The 19,903-nt window shown below is 38.3% G+C and overlaps 1 protein-coding gene across 2 annotated transcripts in view; it reads left to right on the top strand.

Annotated features, from left to right (window-relative positions):
• The window catches only part of AKT3 (AKT serine/threonine kinase 3), a 145,409-nt gene extending 128,572 nt beyond the window's left edge, over positions 1 to 16,837 (top strand). For both annotated transcript variants that reach the window (XM_058800744.1, XM_058800745.1), the window contains 4 exons: positions 1,429 to 1,643; positions 4,306 to 4,393; positions 13,659 to 13,761; positions 15,745 to 16,837. In XM_058800744.1, the coding sequence (XP_058656727.1) occupies positions 1,429 to 1,643; positions 4,306 to 4,393; positions 13,659 to 13,761; positions 15,745 to 15,830 (492 nt within the window). In that variant the 3' untranslated portion in view covers positions 15,831 to 16,837. The remainder of the gene's footprint in view (positions 1 to 1,428; positions 1,644 to 4,305; positions 4,394 to 13,658; positions 13,762 to 15,744) is intronic.
• The last annotated feature ends 3,066 nt before the right edge of the window (positions 16,838 to 19,903 follow it).

The raw sequence follows: 19,903 nt of genomic DNA, 5'->3' as shown, positions 1-19,903 counted from the left end.
CCCCTCTATTACACATTTTAGACAATTGCAAGATAACCTACTTATGGATAAAGTTATTTCTGATCTTGTAGAGGTTGCCTTATTCTTTAAAGACTGAAAGATTTACTTTCACTACCGAGTATCTAAATTACTGTTTCTGTATGTCTGCTTACAGCTTGAATCTGGAGGAGCTCTTTGTGATGATTGTAAAAAGTATCTTGTTTTCTGGGGATTGATTTGTTGTTGGTTTGTTCTTTTTTATAAAATCAGTCATTGGGTGCTGCCTTTCAGAATTAGCCTTCTGTGATACAGTAACAATTCTCTATAAAGAATTATTTAAATTCTTTACAGATGCATTTCTACTGTATTAGTTACATTTCTTTGATTTTTCTGTTTGTTATTGTTTTAAGGTTTTTTGTTTCTTGTTTTAAAGTTTTTGATAGCTCTTCTGCTGCAAATATTGGCTATTTGACACACACAATTGTAATACCTCCTGTTTTAAGATTTCTTGACTTCTGTTTCATCTTTTTTGTATGAAGAGGCATGATCTATGAGAAATTTATAGAAATTGGAATGAAATATTCAGTAACCTTCAATTTTCTTATTGCTTATAATTTCTATGGCTGAATGCTGCTGTTATGTTGTCTCCATACAATTTAATATGAAGGTGTATTAAGGTCAAGATACACTGCTTAAATTTCTAATTCCAGTTCTCTGGCACTGCTGGGAGAAGGGCTGTGGAATAAGTTGTTTTTAGGTACATAACATTGGTGACATTATGTTAACAAATTGTATAAATTTGACCAGTTTCTGTGTTTATATAATACCCTATAAGCATTGTTTTGTAATAAACAGTACTGTAGAAACACTGCCGTGGTTTTTTTGCATTGGCACAGTTCAGCTGTTAGGACTATTTAATGGAATGAAATGAAACGGCAGGAGAAAGGCATTGAGGACTCTAAACAAAGATCATAAAGAAGGTAAACTTGTCTCAATAAGATTAAGGTGGTTCTAAATTGGAGACTTTAGACAGGTGGGGTAAAAGAGAGGGAAGTGACTGAGCAAACAGATGCTTCACTCTTTTAAATGAGGCATTAGTGCCCATGTAGTACCTGTAGACAGTGTCTCTTCATAAAGCTGTGAATGATATAAATGACCTGGTAGAGGGCATAGGAAAGGGTAAATAAAGAAATCATGATTGTTTGGAGCAGGTAATTGTCAAATTTTAATTTTGCTTTTAGCAGTGCAGTGCCTGGCAAGCCTGGAATTTCAGTGAGCTCAGGTGTGTGAGTCAGTGCTGCAGTTTTGGGTCAGGTTCTGACAGTCCTTTTAGCATCCTGTAGAAATAAAGTCTCAGAAACACATTCATATAGAGATGCATCAAACAGACTGAAATGATGGTGTATGAAAGAGTTTATGTCTTAAAGATGCTTTTGGTTTCTGTCTCAGGTGTTAGAAGATAATGACTATGGCCGTGCAGTGGACTGGTGGGGATTAGGAGTTGTCATGTATGAGATGATGTGTGGAAGATTACCCTTCTATAACCAAGATCATGAGAAACTATTTGAACTGATATTAATGGAGGACATAAAATTTCCTCGAACTCTGTCTGCAGATGCAAAATCATTATTATCAGGTCTACTGATAAAGGATCCAAATAAACGGTAAGTGAAATTATTTAGACATACAGGCATAATAAATGCTCTAATTGTGTTGAGTAATGTAAAAATATGTCTGTGGTGCCTGGTCTTCCTGGCTGAATGAGCTGTCAATCACAGGACAGGGTTGTACACAGCCCTACAGTCTTAAATTTCTATTCTTTTCAGTGCAGCAGCGATTTACAACATGAATTTAACCAGCAAAAGGAAGAAAACCTTGTGGAAGACAAATTTTTTAAATCATTCACAGCAAACACGGGGATCTCTTCAGGTTAAGAATGTGCACTGGAACAAAGCGAAAGATCTTAATTGTTTTTCCCAGTATAACTTAACTGCAGTGTCTCATGGGGACTGTAGCACTTGTTCCTGGTTGATGGCAGGAGAGTTGCATAGGCAGGCACAGCTACATTTATTAGGGCACATAAATAAATCACATATTAGACCATTAAACTAGTAATTTGTTAAATAATACAACTGGAGTGAAATTTAAAGGAGCAGTTTGAAAGCAAGTGTCACCCAGCTGCTGTCTGTGCCCTGCTGTGTTGGGCTTTTCCCTCTGGATAGTTGCCCAGCAGAGCCATCTTCCAGTGGCTCCAGTGCTGGACAGCAGTGTCCAGTCTTCCATGGCTCCAAAATCTCTGACTTTGTAAATCAGTGGGATTTGTCTGTAGGTACCTTTTCCCTCCCCAATATCTTTGTCATTCTTGTGAGGCTCTTGGCATGTTTTTGGGGCAGCAGATTTTGCCTGCCTGTTCTCTAGTCCTCCTTCAGCTGCTGCTTGTTCTCAAGAAGTTTTGAGTAGTGGGCATTGCCTGCAGGCACTCAGGGCAGGACTGGTTGTGTTTCTCCAAGGGATTTGCCAGGATGCAGCCGAGTGCAGCAGGCAGGACAGAACAAGGGGTCAGCTTGTCTGCTCCAGCTCAACTTATCTATGCAGGAATAGCAAACTGTGACCAGGCAGCCACATACAGACAGAGTAGAGTAGAACTGTGTTTCTGTAGCAACTCCTAATGCTTTTGAACCTCTAAACAATCTGACCCATCAAATATATTAACCTTTAGAATTGGAAAGATGCTTCCTTGTAATTAATCTTTGCAGACAGTAGTGTTTATTACAGACTTATATTTAGAAGCTTATTTATATTCAAGTTCTTTTGCTAGTTAATGCTAAGTAGGGGAGGAACACAGAGATTAACACAACTCAGCCTCTTTGTGAGCAGCTAGAAGATATTGAGAGAAGTCTGGGGAATGAAGGCTAGCTGCCATGTTTTGCCAAGATGTAGAGAATTTTACAATGAGTAGTTGAGAAACAAGGAGGAATACAGCTTGAAAATTAGAATAACTTGACACTCAGTTATTGCAAGACTGACGTAGTAGTCCAGAATATTTTTGAAATTTGGCAGCAGGGTAATACCAAAACAGACTTTCTTCTTGGTTGTGGAAATTATTCCTCTGTACAATAAATGCTTCAGAAAGGAATTTATCTTACTTAAATGCTTGCCTTTAGAATTTGTCTTTATATCTTTAGCAGTTCTTTTTAATGAAACACACACTGTTTTTGTCTCTCTTCTTGTTAACATTTAGCACGTATGGTCTGCTTATTTAGTTAAGAGGAGCTTTTTTTCTGTTGCGTCTTCCTTGTGTTAGGGCAGTAGGATCCCAAGTCTCAGGGAGAAGTTAGATGAGAGCTGAGCAGTCCTGAAGTCAATGTGCTGTTGAGAAGGGCAGAGGTTCCCATCCTTGGATGTGGAGTTATTTCTCAACCAACAACAGCAGCTCAAGGGAGCTCGCTCAGCTTGTCAAAGTGGACTTGTTAATGCAACAAAAAATTGGCCAGTTCTCTCTTCTGTTCTCATGTCAGGGTTAGTTTTTCTCCAGGTTAGGGAGCTGATTCTGCTCACAGTCATCAAGTGAGAATGATGCTGCAGATGCAAGTGAGAGAAGAGAGGTATGGGCAGGACACTCCTCTCTTGGCACCAGTGACCCCTTCTGTGAGCTCAAACCACCTTGGGCAAGTTCACCCAAAGTAGGTGGAATTCACTTCCTAAGATGATTTACCAGACAGAGTCTGGCTTTGGCAAGCTACGGGCAACAGTGAGTAGTGTGGTTATTTACAATGGCCTTTAAATAACCTTCTCAGCAGGCCTACAATTTATTAATTTATACTAATTGACTCAGATTGAGACTATTTTATGGTAATTGGTTAATTGTTACAGCACCCAGATGCAACAGCAGTGAACACTGTATAAAAATGATGCACAAGTCATTACTGATTCAGTGCCTGGCACGTCTTTGGCAAAATTTTATATCAGCATTATTGGGTTGGTTTGGGTTTTAATAATGCCAGAACATTAGCTGGGCTTTCAAGCAAACCAAACTTAAGTATGTTTTTAAAATTAATGAATTACTAAAAAAGCTCATCATGGTCAGTGAAAAACACCGTAGTTAGAATAATCAAAAAGAACAGACCATGGCATGTGTGCTTTTGCTATCACAAATTCTCTCGAGATCACCAGAATTCATGTTAAACAGGTGAAATATTCAAATTAGTTGTGTGAAAATTGTCCCCAGACAGTCAAAAAGAAATGGTCACTTTTCCAACCATAGCAATAACTTGATCTCCCTATAAAAGTTTAATATGTGTTTTTTTTCCCCCTCACTCTCTTTAGACTTGGTGGAGGCCCAGATGATGCCAAGGAAATCATGCGTCATAGTTTCTTTGCTGGAGTAAACTGGCAAGATGTGTATGATAAAAAGGTATGTCTTTGTGTGGTATTGCATAATCTGGCTTCTGTGAGGTGGTTTCAATGACAGTCATAGACTGCTATTCTCTGCAGTTAGTAATTCTTTTCTTTGCAACTTTTTTGTGTTAATACAACTGAAGAATTATTCTGAACAAGGTATACTTACCTAATCTTTGTGTTTTCAGTAATAATTTGTCAGTTCACTAGAAGTAAATTTTGCAAACCAACCTAAACCTTTTATTATGTAAATATCCAAATTTTTCCTTTTCTTTTTTCTTCCTGGGCTTTCAAGAGAAAAGTACATGTATGACTCAAGATAATGGGAAAAATGTAATATAGTTTATCTTGAATTGTCATTTTATTTCTGCCTTCTAGTGAAAAGTTGTTTTATGAAAAAGGGAAATTAGGTGATTGTAGCAAAATTCTACTTTCTGATTGTTTGTGTATAAGTAAAAACCTTTTTCACACTTAAAGAGATATCTGAGAGAATTAAAATAGTGTTCAAACACTAAGCCAAAACAGCTTGTGGAGAAAGCAAGTGCTGGGAATTCAAGTGGAAAAGTTTTCTCCAAAGCCAGTCCTGTTCCTGTATTGATCAACACTTTGAGAATGATTTTAGAAAATGAATTTATCTTACTTGGGAGTGAAACTCAATTCCACTTCAGTTGTTTTATATACAGAAACTGATTTTATCTCAGTATTTCTGTAAGAATTTACTTGTTGCTATAAACCCTTTCTATTTTGATAAAGACTTTTCTTTTTTCCCCAACTGTTTTACATTGTTAATCTGCCAGTTGAGCTGCGTAATTTTAAAAGATAGTTTTTTCTCCTTTTTTTCTTGCTTTGTTCAAATAAAAGGAAAATGGAAGACATACGACTGAGCAGAATATGTTTATGCTACAATGTCAATGATACAAACTGTTTTTTCAGTTGTTGTTGAACTGGAATTTTAAAAATGTGTGGTTGTTGGTGTGGTAACTTCTCTGACAAATACCGGAATTGAAATGAAAGCCTGTATATGATGATACAAAATATGGTACTCTGAAATTACTTGATACAAGTGTGATTTTTCCCTGGCAGTATCACAAGGTTTCAAGAAACTCTACAATAAATAATCAGAGCAAGTATATTAATCAGGTTACTTTATGAGCTCAACCACTGGTTGGTTATGTAAGGACATTGTAGAGAAGCACTGTGAGGATAAAATCTAAAAATACAAGTTGAGGACCTTTCTGAAGTAAAACAAAAAAACCCCTACACTAAAATTAATAAGATTGCAATGTGCTAGGAGTGGGTGAGGGAAAAAAAATCCCTGTTACATTATTCTTGCTCCCTTGAAAAACATTTCTTAATTATCTTACATTAGAAATAGAACTTTCAATTCTACACTGTGTTCAGCATCTTATTTAGTTAAGAATATATAGATACTGTTAATTGTGCTTTGATTCTTTCCAAATGAACATGGCAAATGTGTTTCAGTCAAGATCTTTTTTTGAGCTATTAAAATAAAAGGAGGCATTTTGCAGATTAAAAAAAAAAATATATATAATTATATAAAATATATAATGTCAGCACTTTGGTTTTATGCTTGTGGAAGTAGATATTGGCTTATTGGAGTATCATAACTAGAGAAATTCTTTGTTTACTGCGGACACTCTTGCTTCGAGAAACTAAATTTGCCAGTGAAATATCAACTGAATTTTCTCAGTTGGACAGTTCACTTCAAGGATCATAAGAATTGCTTCTGTGCAGCATTAACACACAGTGTGTCCTTTATGGAAAAACAAGTAATGAAAATGACTTCTGACAGTCTGCTTTTCTGTTTAATTAAAAATAGTTTTGTTCCTATTTGTTCCTTGTTTGCCTGGTTAAAATATCCATTGTTCCTTCTGCACACACAGTCTTACACTCTGCACACTTCAGAGCTGTGCTCTGAAATATAATCCTCAAACATAATAATAAGGTTAATGAACTTTCATCAAATATGTTCATTAGAATGCTTACATGAATATTTTTGAGGTATTTTGGTATTCTAAAATAACTCGAAGAATCAAATAAATTTGATTTTTAAATAGGTTTATTCTAGGCTTGCCTCTGTTGTGGTTTATTGTTGGATGTAGTCTTTAGCAGTAGGGTCACTTAATGAAATTGATAGTGGATGTAATTATTTGCATAGTAAAAATATTTCACAGTAATTTTGCCTGAGTTTTAAGCACCATGGCGCTGTAATTTTCTGGCTGCATTTCAGGAGTGTGTTTCTGTTAGGAAAGAAAGAACTGAAGTTCACTCTCAGAGTAATGGAAACCAAAAAATCATGTGGATTCTGAGTAGTTGCTGGGTGATAGCTTTGTACATGTGCACACTGTGCTCCTGTGCCTCTAATTTTATCTTTTTACTAGGTTATCACTTTCCTGGTGTGATTAGAAACAGAATTATATATCTCTAAACTATTTCATGTATTTCATGTGACAGACCACAGCTCTGTCAGGTCAAATGGATCCAAATGGTCAAATTGAATTATTCAGTTTCTGATACTGCTAACTAGATAACCTAATTTGGTACTACATAATGATAAAAAAATATTGTATGGCACACTGGAGCAGAGAAGGTCGTTGCCTTTGAATGAAAAATGTATAGTAGTTAGCATTTGTGATCTGATGTATTTATTTTTGGCAGAAAAACCATGAGGGCATATGAAAGAGAGCAGCCTGTGCCAGGTTCTTCCTGTGATCATCTCAGCCTTGATGAGTTTTTATCTCTCTGCCTGAGTATGAGAAATTGAATAGTTTGGCAAACTCTGAAGACTTCAAAAGCCCATGTACTAAATAAAATACTTGTTTTATTTTTAGGTAGAATCAGGAAGCTGTTTGAAATTTCTCTGTTTCTCATGTAAGAATTGCTTTAGCAGATTTTTATTTGAGTAGCAGAAATACACTAAAGTTGACACATGATCTATTTAGGTAGGGTCTTTTACTGAACAAAAAGCACTTGGGTATTACTTAAAAGGTCAAAATTTGGGTATGTGTTCAGGCTTGCAGCTTGAAGCACTCAGTAGCCTCATGGCAAAGGAGGTCCAGACCTTTCAGCGGTCTGGTGTTCCTCCTGCATATGATATGGATGAAAGATGGGAGAAACCATGTGGAAATTTGGGTTGAGATGCATGTTCTGATTTGTGGTAATACCTCCAATTGTCTCTGAAGAAAATTAGGAAGTGTCAGCAAATGGATCTGTTGGGATTCAAGGGAGCAGGGACAAGTGGCAGCAGTGGTTGAAGGGGGAGGCCTGTCTTTGGTGCAGGAGGTGCTTTTGGAGGCACCTGTCCCACTGTGAAGGCAGTGACTTTCAGCAGGATGTCTGACAGCTGCAAGAAGCTCTTCCTCACCCTTCAGCTGTGGCTGCCTTGGTTTACTCAAGACACAAACCCAGCAAATGAAGAAATCCCATGATCCAAGCCCTGGGTTCGGGCCTGGCAAAATCTGCAGTAAAACTATGATCTAAAATGCACATTTAAGTACTTCTGTGTATCAGATTGTGCAGGGAGAGGGTGGGAGGTAAATAGGAAAGCACCACCATTTGGTTTTAGGTTGTTGCTAATTAAATCATACTATTTTCAGACAATAATCTGCACTGCCACAAAACCTGCAGAAGTTACTTTCGTTGGTTGCTTTTGTGTTGCTGCCATGTGAAGTTGTAAAAAGATCAGACAACATCTAACCAGTCTGATACCTTAAACTATATGGGCAGACCTAGATGTTGGTTGCCACCCTTCTCCCAGCTGCTTGAATTTACAGGGAGGAGAGTATACATAAGTGTGTCTGATTTTCAAACTTATGTTGCTGGGGGTTTGTGGTTTTGCTCTGTCCATGGTAACAGCATTGTGTCACTTGGGAAACAGTTTATCCATGGGTAAACCTCCCTGCTGAAGCCAGTTTTCCTGTAGACTTGTGTCCTTCCACTACTGAAATTCCAGCTCCTTCTCCTCCCCCTGCCCAGGACCACCGCATGCAGGGTCTGTGGGGTATTCCCAATTCCCAGCTGTGCTGTGGCTGCTGCCTTTGGGGCCATGGATGGGGAGGAACCAGTCCCCTGCAGGAATGCTATTGACTGTCTTGAAGCTCAGCCAAATGACCTTCTTGCCCCCAGGCAGAAACTCTAGTTTGAGGGGCATGGACAGATGTTCCTCCCATCTATTCAGCACAGCTCAGCTGCAGTCTGTTGGTTGATGGGATTCTTACAGTAGTGGAATGGCCTGAAGTGGTGTCAGGGGAGGTTTAGGGTGGTTATTAGGAAGGGGTTCTGCACCCAGAGGGTGGTTGGGCACTGGAGCAGGCTCCCAAGGATGTGGCCACAGCACCAGCCTGGCAGAGCTCAAGAAATGTTTGAACAGTACTCTCAGGCACATGGTGACACTTGGGAATGGTGTGGTGCAGGGCTGGGACTTGTACGTGATGATCTTTGTGGGTCCCTTCCAACTCAGCATATTCTGCAATTCTCTGAAAATTCCCTTTAAATTAAAAGAAGAAAGATCAGATTGATGTTAAGCATCATACTTTTCATTTGGCAGATTGAGTGTATCATGGTTACTTTGAGGTAGCTTCAGCCACTTCATGTACAACACTAAGACAAGTGATTCCTGGTAAATGATCTTTGAACAAGTAGTGTTACATGTTTTCTCTCATACTGAAGTATTTATGTAGTTGTTCACTAAGTGTGATAAAGTTCAAGGTGTAGAATCAAGCCTGTACATTTCAGTGTACCTACAACAGTCAAATACTGTGCCTGCCCCTTTCCTTCCTCTAGGACATGAGTGTCAAATTTTCCAGGACTTGAACTGTGGAGAAACTGTGGTGTTTCTCACACACTGCTCTTGATGGGTGCCAAATGGAAATGCCATTCACTGGAGATAATAAAGACACTAAGAATTTGATATTGCTTCTGCTGTCAAGTCTAACATCAAGCCTTTGAAATGGCCAGGGCAGATTCAGCTTGACAGATGGATATGAAATTGGATTTTTGTCTTGAACACAAACTCTTAAAGTCACTTAACTCACACTGAGTTTAGACTTTTATTTCTTTATTTGTACAGACACATGCATATCTATGCATATGTGTGTGTGTAATGCATAAACCCAGAAAATCTGTATTTCTGCTCCATAGAGTAGATTGTCAGGAGATGCAATTCCCTGTCTGGTTGGAGAATTTTTCTGAACTGAGGCCACTAAAGAAAATTATCCCATACTAAAGTTTGGCAGCCAGGACCAAGCATTGCAATTCTCTTGCAGACTGACAAGGCCTGTGCTTAACAAAAGCTTATCTTACTCCTTTTGGACACAGGCTACTGGATGTGCCTTCCACATCCCTCTTGGTCTTCTGATTTCTCATGCCAGAAATGAGACATAGCTGCTCAATAGCATGTAGATACTATTTCCTTGTGCACCAAATGTGGTATTTTTGGGATCCCCCTTCTTGGGAAGGAATGATGAAACTGACCCCATGTTCTTCGAATGCTAATTCATTATTTTGTAATATTATATTATGTTAAAGAATGCTATACTAAAACTATACTAAAGAATAGAGAAAGGATACTTACTGAAGGCTTAACAAGGTACTAATGAAAAACTTGTGACTCTCTCCAGAGCCCTGACACAGCTGGACCACAATTGGTCATTAAGTCAAAACAATTCACATGTTGGATAAACAATCTCCAACCACATTCCAAAGCAGCAAAACACAGGAGAAGCAAATTAGATAATATTGTTTTCCTTTTTCTCTGAGGCTGCTCAGCTTCCCGGGAGAGAAATCCTGGGCAAAGAGGATTTTTCAGAAAAAATGATGGTGACACACCAAATGTGAAATGTTGCTGGCTGTAGAGTGACATCTTCACGTTGTGGTCATCACAGTGGTTGTTGATGTTGGGTGTTTCAATCTTTGTCATTAAACCTCAGCTTCAGTCTTCCTTGGGATGTATGTGGAAGCTTCTGGAGTGTCACTCTAAGGGTTTATCTCTGCAGCATTTGCCCCTTATTTGTCTTTCCAATGGTTTCAGCTGAAATTTGTGGACATTTTGCTTTCTGTTTTTAAATGAAGTTTGACAACTAATGGATAAAGGAGACACTCCTCCAGAAAGATGATTGCCAAGAATTTACTTGGGGAAAGGGAGGTGTGTCTTTGGTGTTAGCTCAGGAGTCTGGGGTGGGATGTCCACAAGACTTTAGCCCAGTTGGTTTGGTGTAGGTGAGGTAGAACTGATGGGAAGGAGCAATCCCCAGTTCTCTGTGCACACAGCTGTGTGGGAGGTGGAGGTGATGCTGTGAGGGAAGGAGGCAAAGTGTATGGGGAGATTGAAGAAACCTTTCTGCTACTTCTGTTCAGCTGTGTCTGTGCTTCTTAACCTCAGCTGCTGCTTCCCCTTTTCCAAAGGTTTTAGGGGATGGTTGATGTACATAAGGCACAGCCTGGATAAAAACCAGTGTATGCTGTTGTGGAGAGCCACACGGCTGGAGAGTTTGTTTTTGCAGTCAGTGAAGTTTCCAAATGGCTTTAATGTCCAGGATATGAAAGATACTGGTCTAAGATAGATGAATCCTAAAACACCATTGACATAAATTTGCATCAAGTCTCTCCCTTTTAGTTACAGCCTGGAGTTTCATGTCTTCTACTTGTTTCACTTCCCCAGACAGCTGAACTTCTCTCATCAGTGCAATTTCCATCAGCTGACTTATTGGATGTTATTGACGCAGTTTTCTAGTAAGCCTAGCTGCTGAGCATTGAATCAAAGCACTAATTTAATGAGTTTTGTTGTAATGGTGCTTCTCATACCTGATTAAAATTACTGTAATTATTTGTTCCTTAAGAGTCACTTAGCACTGTGCTTCTCTTCCTAAAATAATGTTTTCAAAGTATTTTCCATAACCATTACTATTTTAGGTAGATGGAGAGAACAAGGGAAAGATTTAAAGTTGTAGTGAGGCTTGTTCATCTCAGTGGATTAAAAAAAAACAAAACAAAACCCAAATCCCTGGACAAACCAGTAGTTAGCCTGTAAGTTTTTGAGAAAGAAACTTGTCATCTAATGCATTTTCCTCTCCAGCAGCACACCCATACATATATGACTGCCTGTAATGATCTTACCCTGCCACACCTTTTGTGTTTCATTAACTACTTCAACCTGACTCACAGTTGTTATAGACAACTATAGAGGGGGTTCACTCCTTCTCTTTGCAAAGCAGTTGTAGCATGAAAGGTCTCAGGTGTACTTCACAGCAGGAGTACTTTGTTGTACTGCAAATGTGTGCTGCACCATTGAAAAGACATTGCTTCTTGTCCTTGACTTGAGGAAAAAGAAAATTTCCCCTTGGTTTGTATTATCATTATTTTAAAATGAAAAGTTTTATTTTTCTATGAAATGGCATTTTCTGTTTCTGACCAGTAAAAAGCATTCCACTCAGAGAAGTAGTAAAATTGTTATAACCAGGTTATCTTATACATTTTTTTCATACCGAATTTATTGCTTAGATCTGTGAAAGCATCTTTTGAAAAGGATGTGATGGACACTTGGCCTTGACTAGAATACATTACTTGGTTTCCTGTAATCTTGTGTAAGCATTTTTGTCTGTTTGTTTGTTTGTTGTTTTTTTGTTGTGTTTTTGTTTGGTGTTTTCAGTTTCTTTGGGTTTTTTTGAATGTTCTTTCATCAGATAGAAAAATGAGAATAAAATGGCAGTGTGGGATGTTGCACTGGCATAAGTCTGTTTTTAGGAATTGTGTGGCTGCATTGCTGGAAAGATGTACAACTTTGGAAATCTGCTTTAATAGGGCAGAATTGTTCGGGATAGCCTGGGTACATATAAAAATACTTTTCAAAAAGTGAAGGAATCTGTGCAATAAAAGAGAATACTTTGTTTATAAACATTGGATGGAACTTGATTTATACCTGGAAAATTCTTCTCATTTTGTGCTCATATATGTTAGCTCCTTAAGGATTTATTCTGTAATGCCCTGAACTTTTACTTCAAAATACCTCTCTGCTGTTGTATGTTTTCCATACAGGACAATGTAAGGGAAAGCTGAGTTTAGTTTTGTAAAAGTATCAATCAGATTTATTGTACTCTGTTAAGTATATGAAGTGATAGATTTGATTTTGTTTAATAATTGCTTGCACTGTTACTGAAGATCTGGATCAGATAAAATCAGTCTCAGTATGTACAGATCCTCTGTGCATCTAGAGCATAGAACTTGGGAAAAGGAGGGAGGGAGTTAGCAGCAGCTCCTCCTTTGCTGTGGGGCAAATGACCAAGTAAATTGTTTGGTGTTAGTGTTCTGGAGCTGAGGGGAGAGAGAACGTGAAACTGGTGAAAACCCCATGCAAGGTGATAATATCAGTGAGCCAGGATATAACCTGTTGTATTGGAAGGAAAATCAATCACACTTATTCTCAGGGCATATGAGAAGATAGCACCAAAGGGCTCCTAGGTACAAACAAGAACATTGTCACATCACACACACACACATGCAATTTGCAGTGTCATACATACAAAACTGCTATACTGTTTTTGGACTGTTAGTCCATCCTCAGTGTGCCTTCCAGTAAAAGTTGATCAGCAGCTCTTTTGGTAGAGAAGGTGGATAGTGAAGCTGGGTCAAAAGAGGGGCAAGGGAGCCCTGCCTGCACGCTGAGGGTGGCTGCCAGTGATTTGCTGTTGGGAAATCCCACACTGTGCTGTGAAAGCAGTAGGCAGATTTAGATCCAGCAACTCCCTTAAGCGTGATCTGGCCTTTTTGCAAATGTAAAATTTATTTTCATATAATGTAATATCTTTCAATGATAAGCTCAGATGAAGGCCTTCCCACTGAAAATAAAACCCCCAAACCATGCTTATTATGCTCTCTGTGTAGTCTTTTTCTTCTTAGCTGTGTATATCACCCAGTTGTGGTGAAGTATCTTGAGATGCCTTTGCCTGACAGCTATGTGGGTAATTAAATTGGCCTGAAGAGTTTCTAGGTAATTATCTTTATGCAGCTCAATTTATCTGCAAGTCATGTGAGAGTGATACTTGGAATTTAGCTTTCTTGTGCCATTGATTGGATCCTGAACTGGTATTTTTGAGATTGACTCAAATGGGTTTTATCTCTTACTGGAAGTTAGAGACTCAGCTGCCTCTCCACAGACCTATTTGTTTGATTTGGGGTGTAGAGAAAAAGAACTTACTTGTTTCCCTGATAGTAATTTGGCTGCTTTGAGATTTAGTAATTTTGTATTTTTTCTTGGTGCCTTTCAGCTTGTACCTCCTTTTAAACCTCAAGTGACATCTGAGACAGACACCAGGTATTTTGATGAAGAATTTACAGCTCAGACTATTACAATAACACCGCCTGAAAAATGTAAGTCAGAAAAAATGCATAAGCATGATGTAACAATAATGTTTCTAATAAAGCAGTGTGTAAGGTTTTTTCTGTTTGAATAGAAGAGCTGTTCTCAGTGTTATTAATAAAAGTCTTCATATGGAAGTGTGTGAGAGTAACTCTCAATGACAACTTTATTTTGAAGATGCAATAATTACAAAGCTTAGAATATTAGATCACTCCGAGTTGGGTTTTGGGGATATTTTTGGTGTGGGCATTCTTGTGTTGATTGTTTGGAGATTTTTTCATTTGTTTATTGATTTGGGGTTTCGTTTGTTTGTTTTTAAATAAAAGAAGACACCAGCTTCAAGTGGTTACTGGCTGGCAGTCAAGGTCCCAGTTCAGCAAAGTAATTGGAACATGGACCCTTTTTTAAGCATGTGGACAGTGCTGGTGTCTTATTTTGAAAAACTTTGAGGACTATGATTTGAAAAAAATCAATTATGTGAAAATTAAATATCCTATCAAATCCGATACTTCAACAGAGCTCTTAAAGAAGATGTTAATGTGGATGTAACCATGGCACTGGACCTTGCAAAATTTCTTTATTGGAGGGAATATGATTTCACAATGGTTTGTGTTTTTGTCATGTTGCATTACACACAAGAATCATGATCTGATCAGCCTAGCCAGGGCTTTACAGGTATTTACTAAGTAACAGCTTTCTCCTGAGTTCTTAAAGAATTTTCTTTCTAAATGGGGATATTTTATGGTTTTGTTTGTTTCTTTATATTGGAGGCTGAGAAAGGAGGATCACAAAAGTAAAGGCTTAATTATGGTTGCTTAACCTTTCATAAAGCAATCTCATTTTCTGATGTTTTAGAACTCCCAGGTTAGCTGCAGCTTTCTGTTCATATATAGATCTAGAGTACTTTTTTGATTTTGCATTTTAGTGTCTGAACACAATCACAGAAACATAGTGTGGTTTGAGTTGGAAGGGACCTTAAAGTTCATCTGGTTCCAATCCTCCTGCCTTGGGCAGGGGCACTTTCCACTAAACCATGTTGCTCACAGTCCATAATTTAAGTGATTTTAAATCTTTCTGCTGTGAAAAAAGAACATTTTCTTCTCCTGTCTATCTTGATAAGAATTTGTTCATCTTTGTAACTTGAACAAATTTTACGAATGTTTGGATTAATTTGAGTTCCATTGATTCAATATTAGACCAGGATTAACTCTAACTTTTATGTGTAGAATATATGAAAATGCAAAGGACACAAAATTCTGAAAGGCTGCATATAAATACATTGTTAGAATGTTAGTCTCAGCAGGAGTCTTTAAGAATAAGCACTGTTAAAAAGCCATGTGAGAATGTACATCCAGATTCTCAGAGTTAGGTAACATCTGGTGCCTGCTTTCCATTGGCACTGGAGGAATTATGTAAATAAAAATATTTATGAATTTGGCTTATTCTGTATTTCTTCTGATCCCAGTAAATACTGTAAAAAAAATAGTTTGCTAAAAATAATATGTAATAATTGAAACACATAGAACCTGTGTGAATTGTTCATTTTGTAGCTGTTTTTCCATTTAACTCCCTTTGAAATTGAGGACTATTTAAGTATATCTACAGTAAGACTATAATTTCCTGAGCTCAGCTCAAGAAATGATGGAAACTGGCTGACTCAATTGGCACATGGCTTCTGCACTGCCAGAGGCTGGGTGTGCTGGCATGTTGGGATTAGCCTACATGGGGTTGTAGTTGTGGTTGAAGTTCTCAGGTGATAGTCAGAATAAAATGAACCAAACAATCAACCTGAAATAAGTGGTGACTTCTGGGCATGCTGTCCTTTCAGTGAGAATTGTCCTGCTGTGTGAATGTAAGCTTACGAGCTTAACTGAAGTCTTGCTTTAACTTGAGCCTTTAACTTAAGCATTGAACCCTGAAAGATCTACTGCATATCAGGTGAATAATAAAATTTTATTGCAAATGTACTGATGTTTTGAACTTCCTTAACACAGATGACGAGGATGGTATGGACTGCATGGACAATGAGAGGCGGCCGCATTTCCCCCAATTTTCCTACTCTGCAAGTGGACGAGAGTAACTCTTTTGTTCTGCTGCTTCACTGTCATCTTAGGTTTATCAGTGAAAATGATTCCTGAACATCGCCACCAGTACTAGATACTACTAAGATAGCAGGGGCACTTTCAGAGACCATTCCAAATTGAACAAGTTTCTTTCCCAAACCTACCTAAAATCCATTCTGGTTTTGCATGACATATGAGATTCTCTCTACTCCGCTCTCCTGCTGTTGCTGCTGCCCACAGTCTCAGTATAATAGCAACATCAAGAAGTTACTAACAGTTTCTTTGAAGGTAAATGACTTGACTTCAGCATTGTACACTTTGTGAACAAGTAGTCATCTATTTTTCCTCACAGTGGAGACTAAACAAAAGCCGTGTTGGTCCAGCTTATCTTCTTCCAGAAGATGAATCAAAATTGTAATTAGTCTAAACAGACCAGGCGATAACATTTTCTTGCATCTGTTTGTGCTGGTTAGAATGAGGAAACGTAGAGGTGGTGATGTACATATGCAAGGTTTCTGTTAGGCATATCATTACTTGAAGCAGGTCTCTGTCATTAACATCTGGCTGGAATTTGTTTGGGAAATGTTTGAGAGAAGGACTTAAATTGTTGATATATATAAATATATATATATATATTATTTTTTAATTACTGTTGGATACTACAGAAGAAGCAGAAGGGCTGGGCTCACCCAGCCTGCCACTTAGAACTTCCAGGTTCATGTGCAATCATGGAGAATCGAACATTATACATGCAAGAAATGAAGGCATAAAAGCAGCAGTTGAAGTTGTTCAAGGGGTTTTATAATTTGCACCAGATAACATCTTTTTCATGCTTTTCTCTTTCATGATATGCATCACCTCTGATGGCTGAAGAATGTAGACAGGCATAATGGTATTGCTTTTCACCAAAATGTGTGCACCAAGGTAAACAGGTGTTTGCCTTACTTGTTTTTGAGTTTGTGAATTAGCTTCCTCTCCAGGTGTTTAACTCTGATTTTTTTTTTTTTTTTTTTTTTTGGTTATACTGCGGTAGTATTTATTTTTAGAGATAAGGTTTGTATATGTCATGTTTGCAAATGCTGCTACATCTTAGAACAGGCTAATAGCAGTTAATTTTGTAATATATGGAAGGACTGTACAAGCTGAAGGGAATAATGCACTTTTCTCCCATGTGGAAATTTTAACAAGGCTCTGAAATTGTACATACTGCTTAGAACCAGATTTTTGTGAATGAAATACTGTCTTTTAACAGTTTGGCAGTGGAGGTGAGGATTTCCAACCTCATGTGCCAAAGGGTTAAAAGTGAACAGACAAAAAAGCTACATCTTGTGCTCCATTTAGGATAAACATAATGCAAGAGCCTGGCAGCACAAGAGAAAATGTCTGTTCTATATGAAGGAATTGCATTTGAACAACAAGACCACAGTGATTACAAGAAAAGCACTTTATTTTAACAATTAAAATAGTAAATTTCTGGGATCAGCCGTTCTCAAGGAAGATTTGCCCTCAACCAAATGAGTCCTAAAACCCAGGAGGTTATGTGTAACCGTGGTACCTGATTGACTGAATTTCAAACGTCACAGCAAATGCTCCACTGGTAGGGAAACATCTTTCCATTTCCGAAGATCTGTATCTAACAGACCATGTGCATAAACTTTAGCTTTGATCTTCAGCAATGATAATCTTAATAATAAACCCTTTGGTGCTAGGAGCTGGGGCGTGACGCGGCGCAACAGCAGAGCGCGCGCAGCCTTGCAGGCGACATTGGGAACCCCCGACTCCGTGGGATTATCATTGGAAGTGTCTCTGCGTTCAGCTCTTGTTAGCTCCCACAAAGACTGTGATATTGCAGAGTATTCCTGGTTGCGTTGTGTGAGTGAGTAGATGAGTCTGAGAGATGTTCCTACACAGATGCCTTAGCCTCTTGATGTGGAAAGTTGAGTGCCCAAGCATGAAGCCCACTGCTGGCAGTGCATGTGCTGGGATGGTCAAGGGGTAGACGGGCATTTTAGCAAGGCAGCTAAAGACGCAGAGTAATTTAGACAATTTTTCATGTTTAGTGTTTTATCTTTAGTAATGGATGGATAATCAGATAGAAATATATCATGATGTATACTCTAACTGCATAGGATTTCATTATGTCACCCTGTAACACTAAAGACGTGTAGATGTTGTCCCTGTGCGGAGGGAGAGGAGAGCAGCAAATGCATTGCAGGTCTGGTGGTGTAGAGGTGTCTACACTGCCACAGTGAGCGAGTGACTGAAATAACCAAGTACTTAACAGAAGGGCATTAATTAGTTCTCTGCAAAGGTCTTGTACTCAGACTGAAACTATGGTGATTCAAAATCTGTGTTACATGCCTGTGTTTTCTCCCCTATGTTTTCAGCTTGTCATAGCAATAAGTTTCTTGGCACAGGGCTCCTCCAGCCAGTGGCCAACTGGCTGTGGCACTGGCCAGCAGCTCCTCATGCAGTGATGCCCAGTGCTTTGCTCTCCATTGCGTAGCCAGGTAGTGTGTGGTTTGCAGGAGGGGCCTGGCAGTGAACTATTTGTAAACCTTTTCAGACATCACTTTGCATTGCAGTGTCTGCCTTCTGAAACGTCAGTGATCCAGTTTATGATGCAGAGCCGGCAGCCACCTTGTGCTGCCCAGGCCCAGGGGATTCTGTCTTACCAGTGTTAGAAACAGATGACAGAGAAATGGTCAAGCAGTGCTGAGGGAAACTTTAGAAGCTCTTCTTTTGCTGTCTGCGGTTGTGTTTGAATTTGGACAGGAGATGGTGGCTGGTTGTCTTGGTGAGCCTTTTGAGCACAGTACATTTCAGACCTTGACTCCAGCTTGTACTGACTTCCATGACATACAGTATGCCCTCTCGTACTGCAGCCATCTTGGAGGAAATAGGTCAATTCTGTTTGGATTTTGGCAGTTTTGCACACAGCTTCGCTTTCCACACTAATCCATCTTCCAGTACATTCCTGTTGCTTAAAGAACATTTATTCCAGTATTGTTTCACCTTTTTTTTCCATCTTTACTTCCGGCTTCTTAAAGCTGACTGTTCTTGCAGGGGCCATGTGCTTCTCCTAGAGTACAAAAGTAAGGTCTTTCCTTACTAACTGCAGGGTCTATATATTACACCTCAATGTACACACTTTGCTGCTACTGTTTGTACTGTCTACAGTAGAATTTCCTTATCTTGCTCCTGGTAGTGCATTACAGGCAAGCATGAAATGTAAAGTATTTATTTAAATAAAAACCTCTAAATTGGTAATTGAATTACCTCCCTGTAGCTTTAGAGTTTGTGACATTTCTTGACCTTGCTAGTTCTTTCATTAGATCCATGCAAGATCTAGTCATATGGTTAAGGATATCAAGCAGACACGACTACGAACCCAAGAAACCGTATTACTGTTGGTCATACTTAAACTGTTTATTTCCTTAAGTATATGACCCACAAGGATGTGAAATAACTACAAGAAACTGTTTTTGTACACTGTACATCCTTAGTATTTTTACACGTATATGATAGGGATGCACATTATTTTCCTTCGTACAGACAGCTTAAATAAAGCACTATGTCAATCTGCTACTTCTGTGTTTTTTAATGCTAATTTGTTCTGGAGGATTGTAAATATATATATATATATATGTTCAAGCTTGCCACAGAGGACGTATTTTTTTATACCTGCACATTACTATTAAATATCTTAGAGGATTAAATTCTTAAGTTGTCCTGTGTCAGAGAAAGAAAAATGGAAATGAGAAGGCTATATTGCAGATTACAAAAGATTTCTCAAGTTTTGGGTTAAATATTTACTTCATATTTTAAAGTAATTTTATATAGGTTAGATGTTTCAATCCTGAAATGCACAAAGAATTTACTTAATTTCTTCTTACAAGAAAATGTACATCATTATTTTTTTATCACTGTATATATAATGATCTGTGCATGTTTAGTTACAAGTTTTATTTGCTGTGAAGTCCTAGTGATAACTGTAACTCGCTGTGAAATATTTCAGATACTGGGTGAACAGTTTCAGCTTGTAAATGATTAAGTTACAGTATTGTCAAAAAAAAGTTTTTATGACTAA

Source organism: Ammospiza caudacuta, chromosome 3 (assembly GCF_027887145.1).
Source record: "Ammospiza caudacuta isolate bAmmCau1 chromosome 3, bAmmCau1.pri, whole genome shotgun sequence".
NCBI lineage: Eukaryota > Metazoa > Chordata > Aves > Passeriformes > Passerellidae > Ammospiza > Ammospiza caudacuta.
This window is presented reverse-complemented; position numbering and strand designations above follow the sequence as displayed.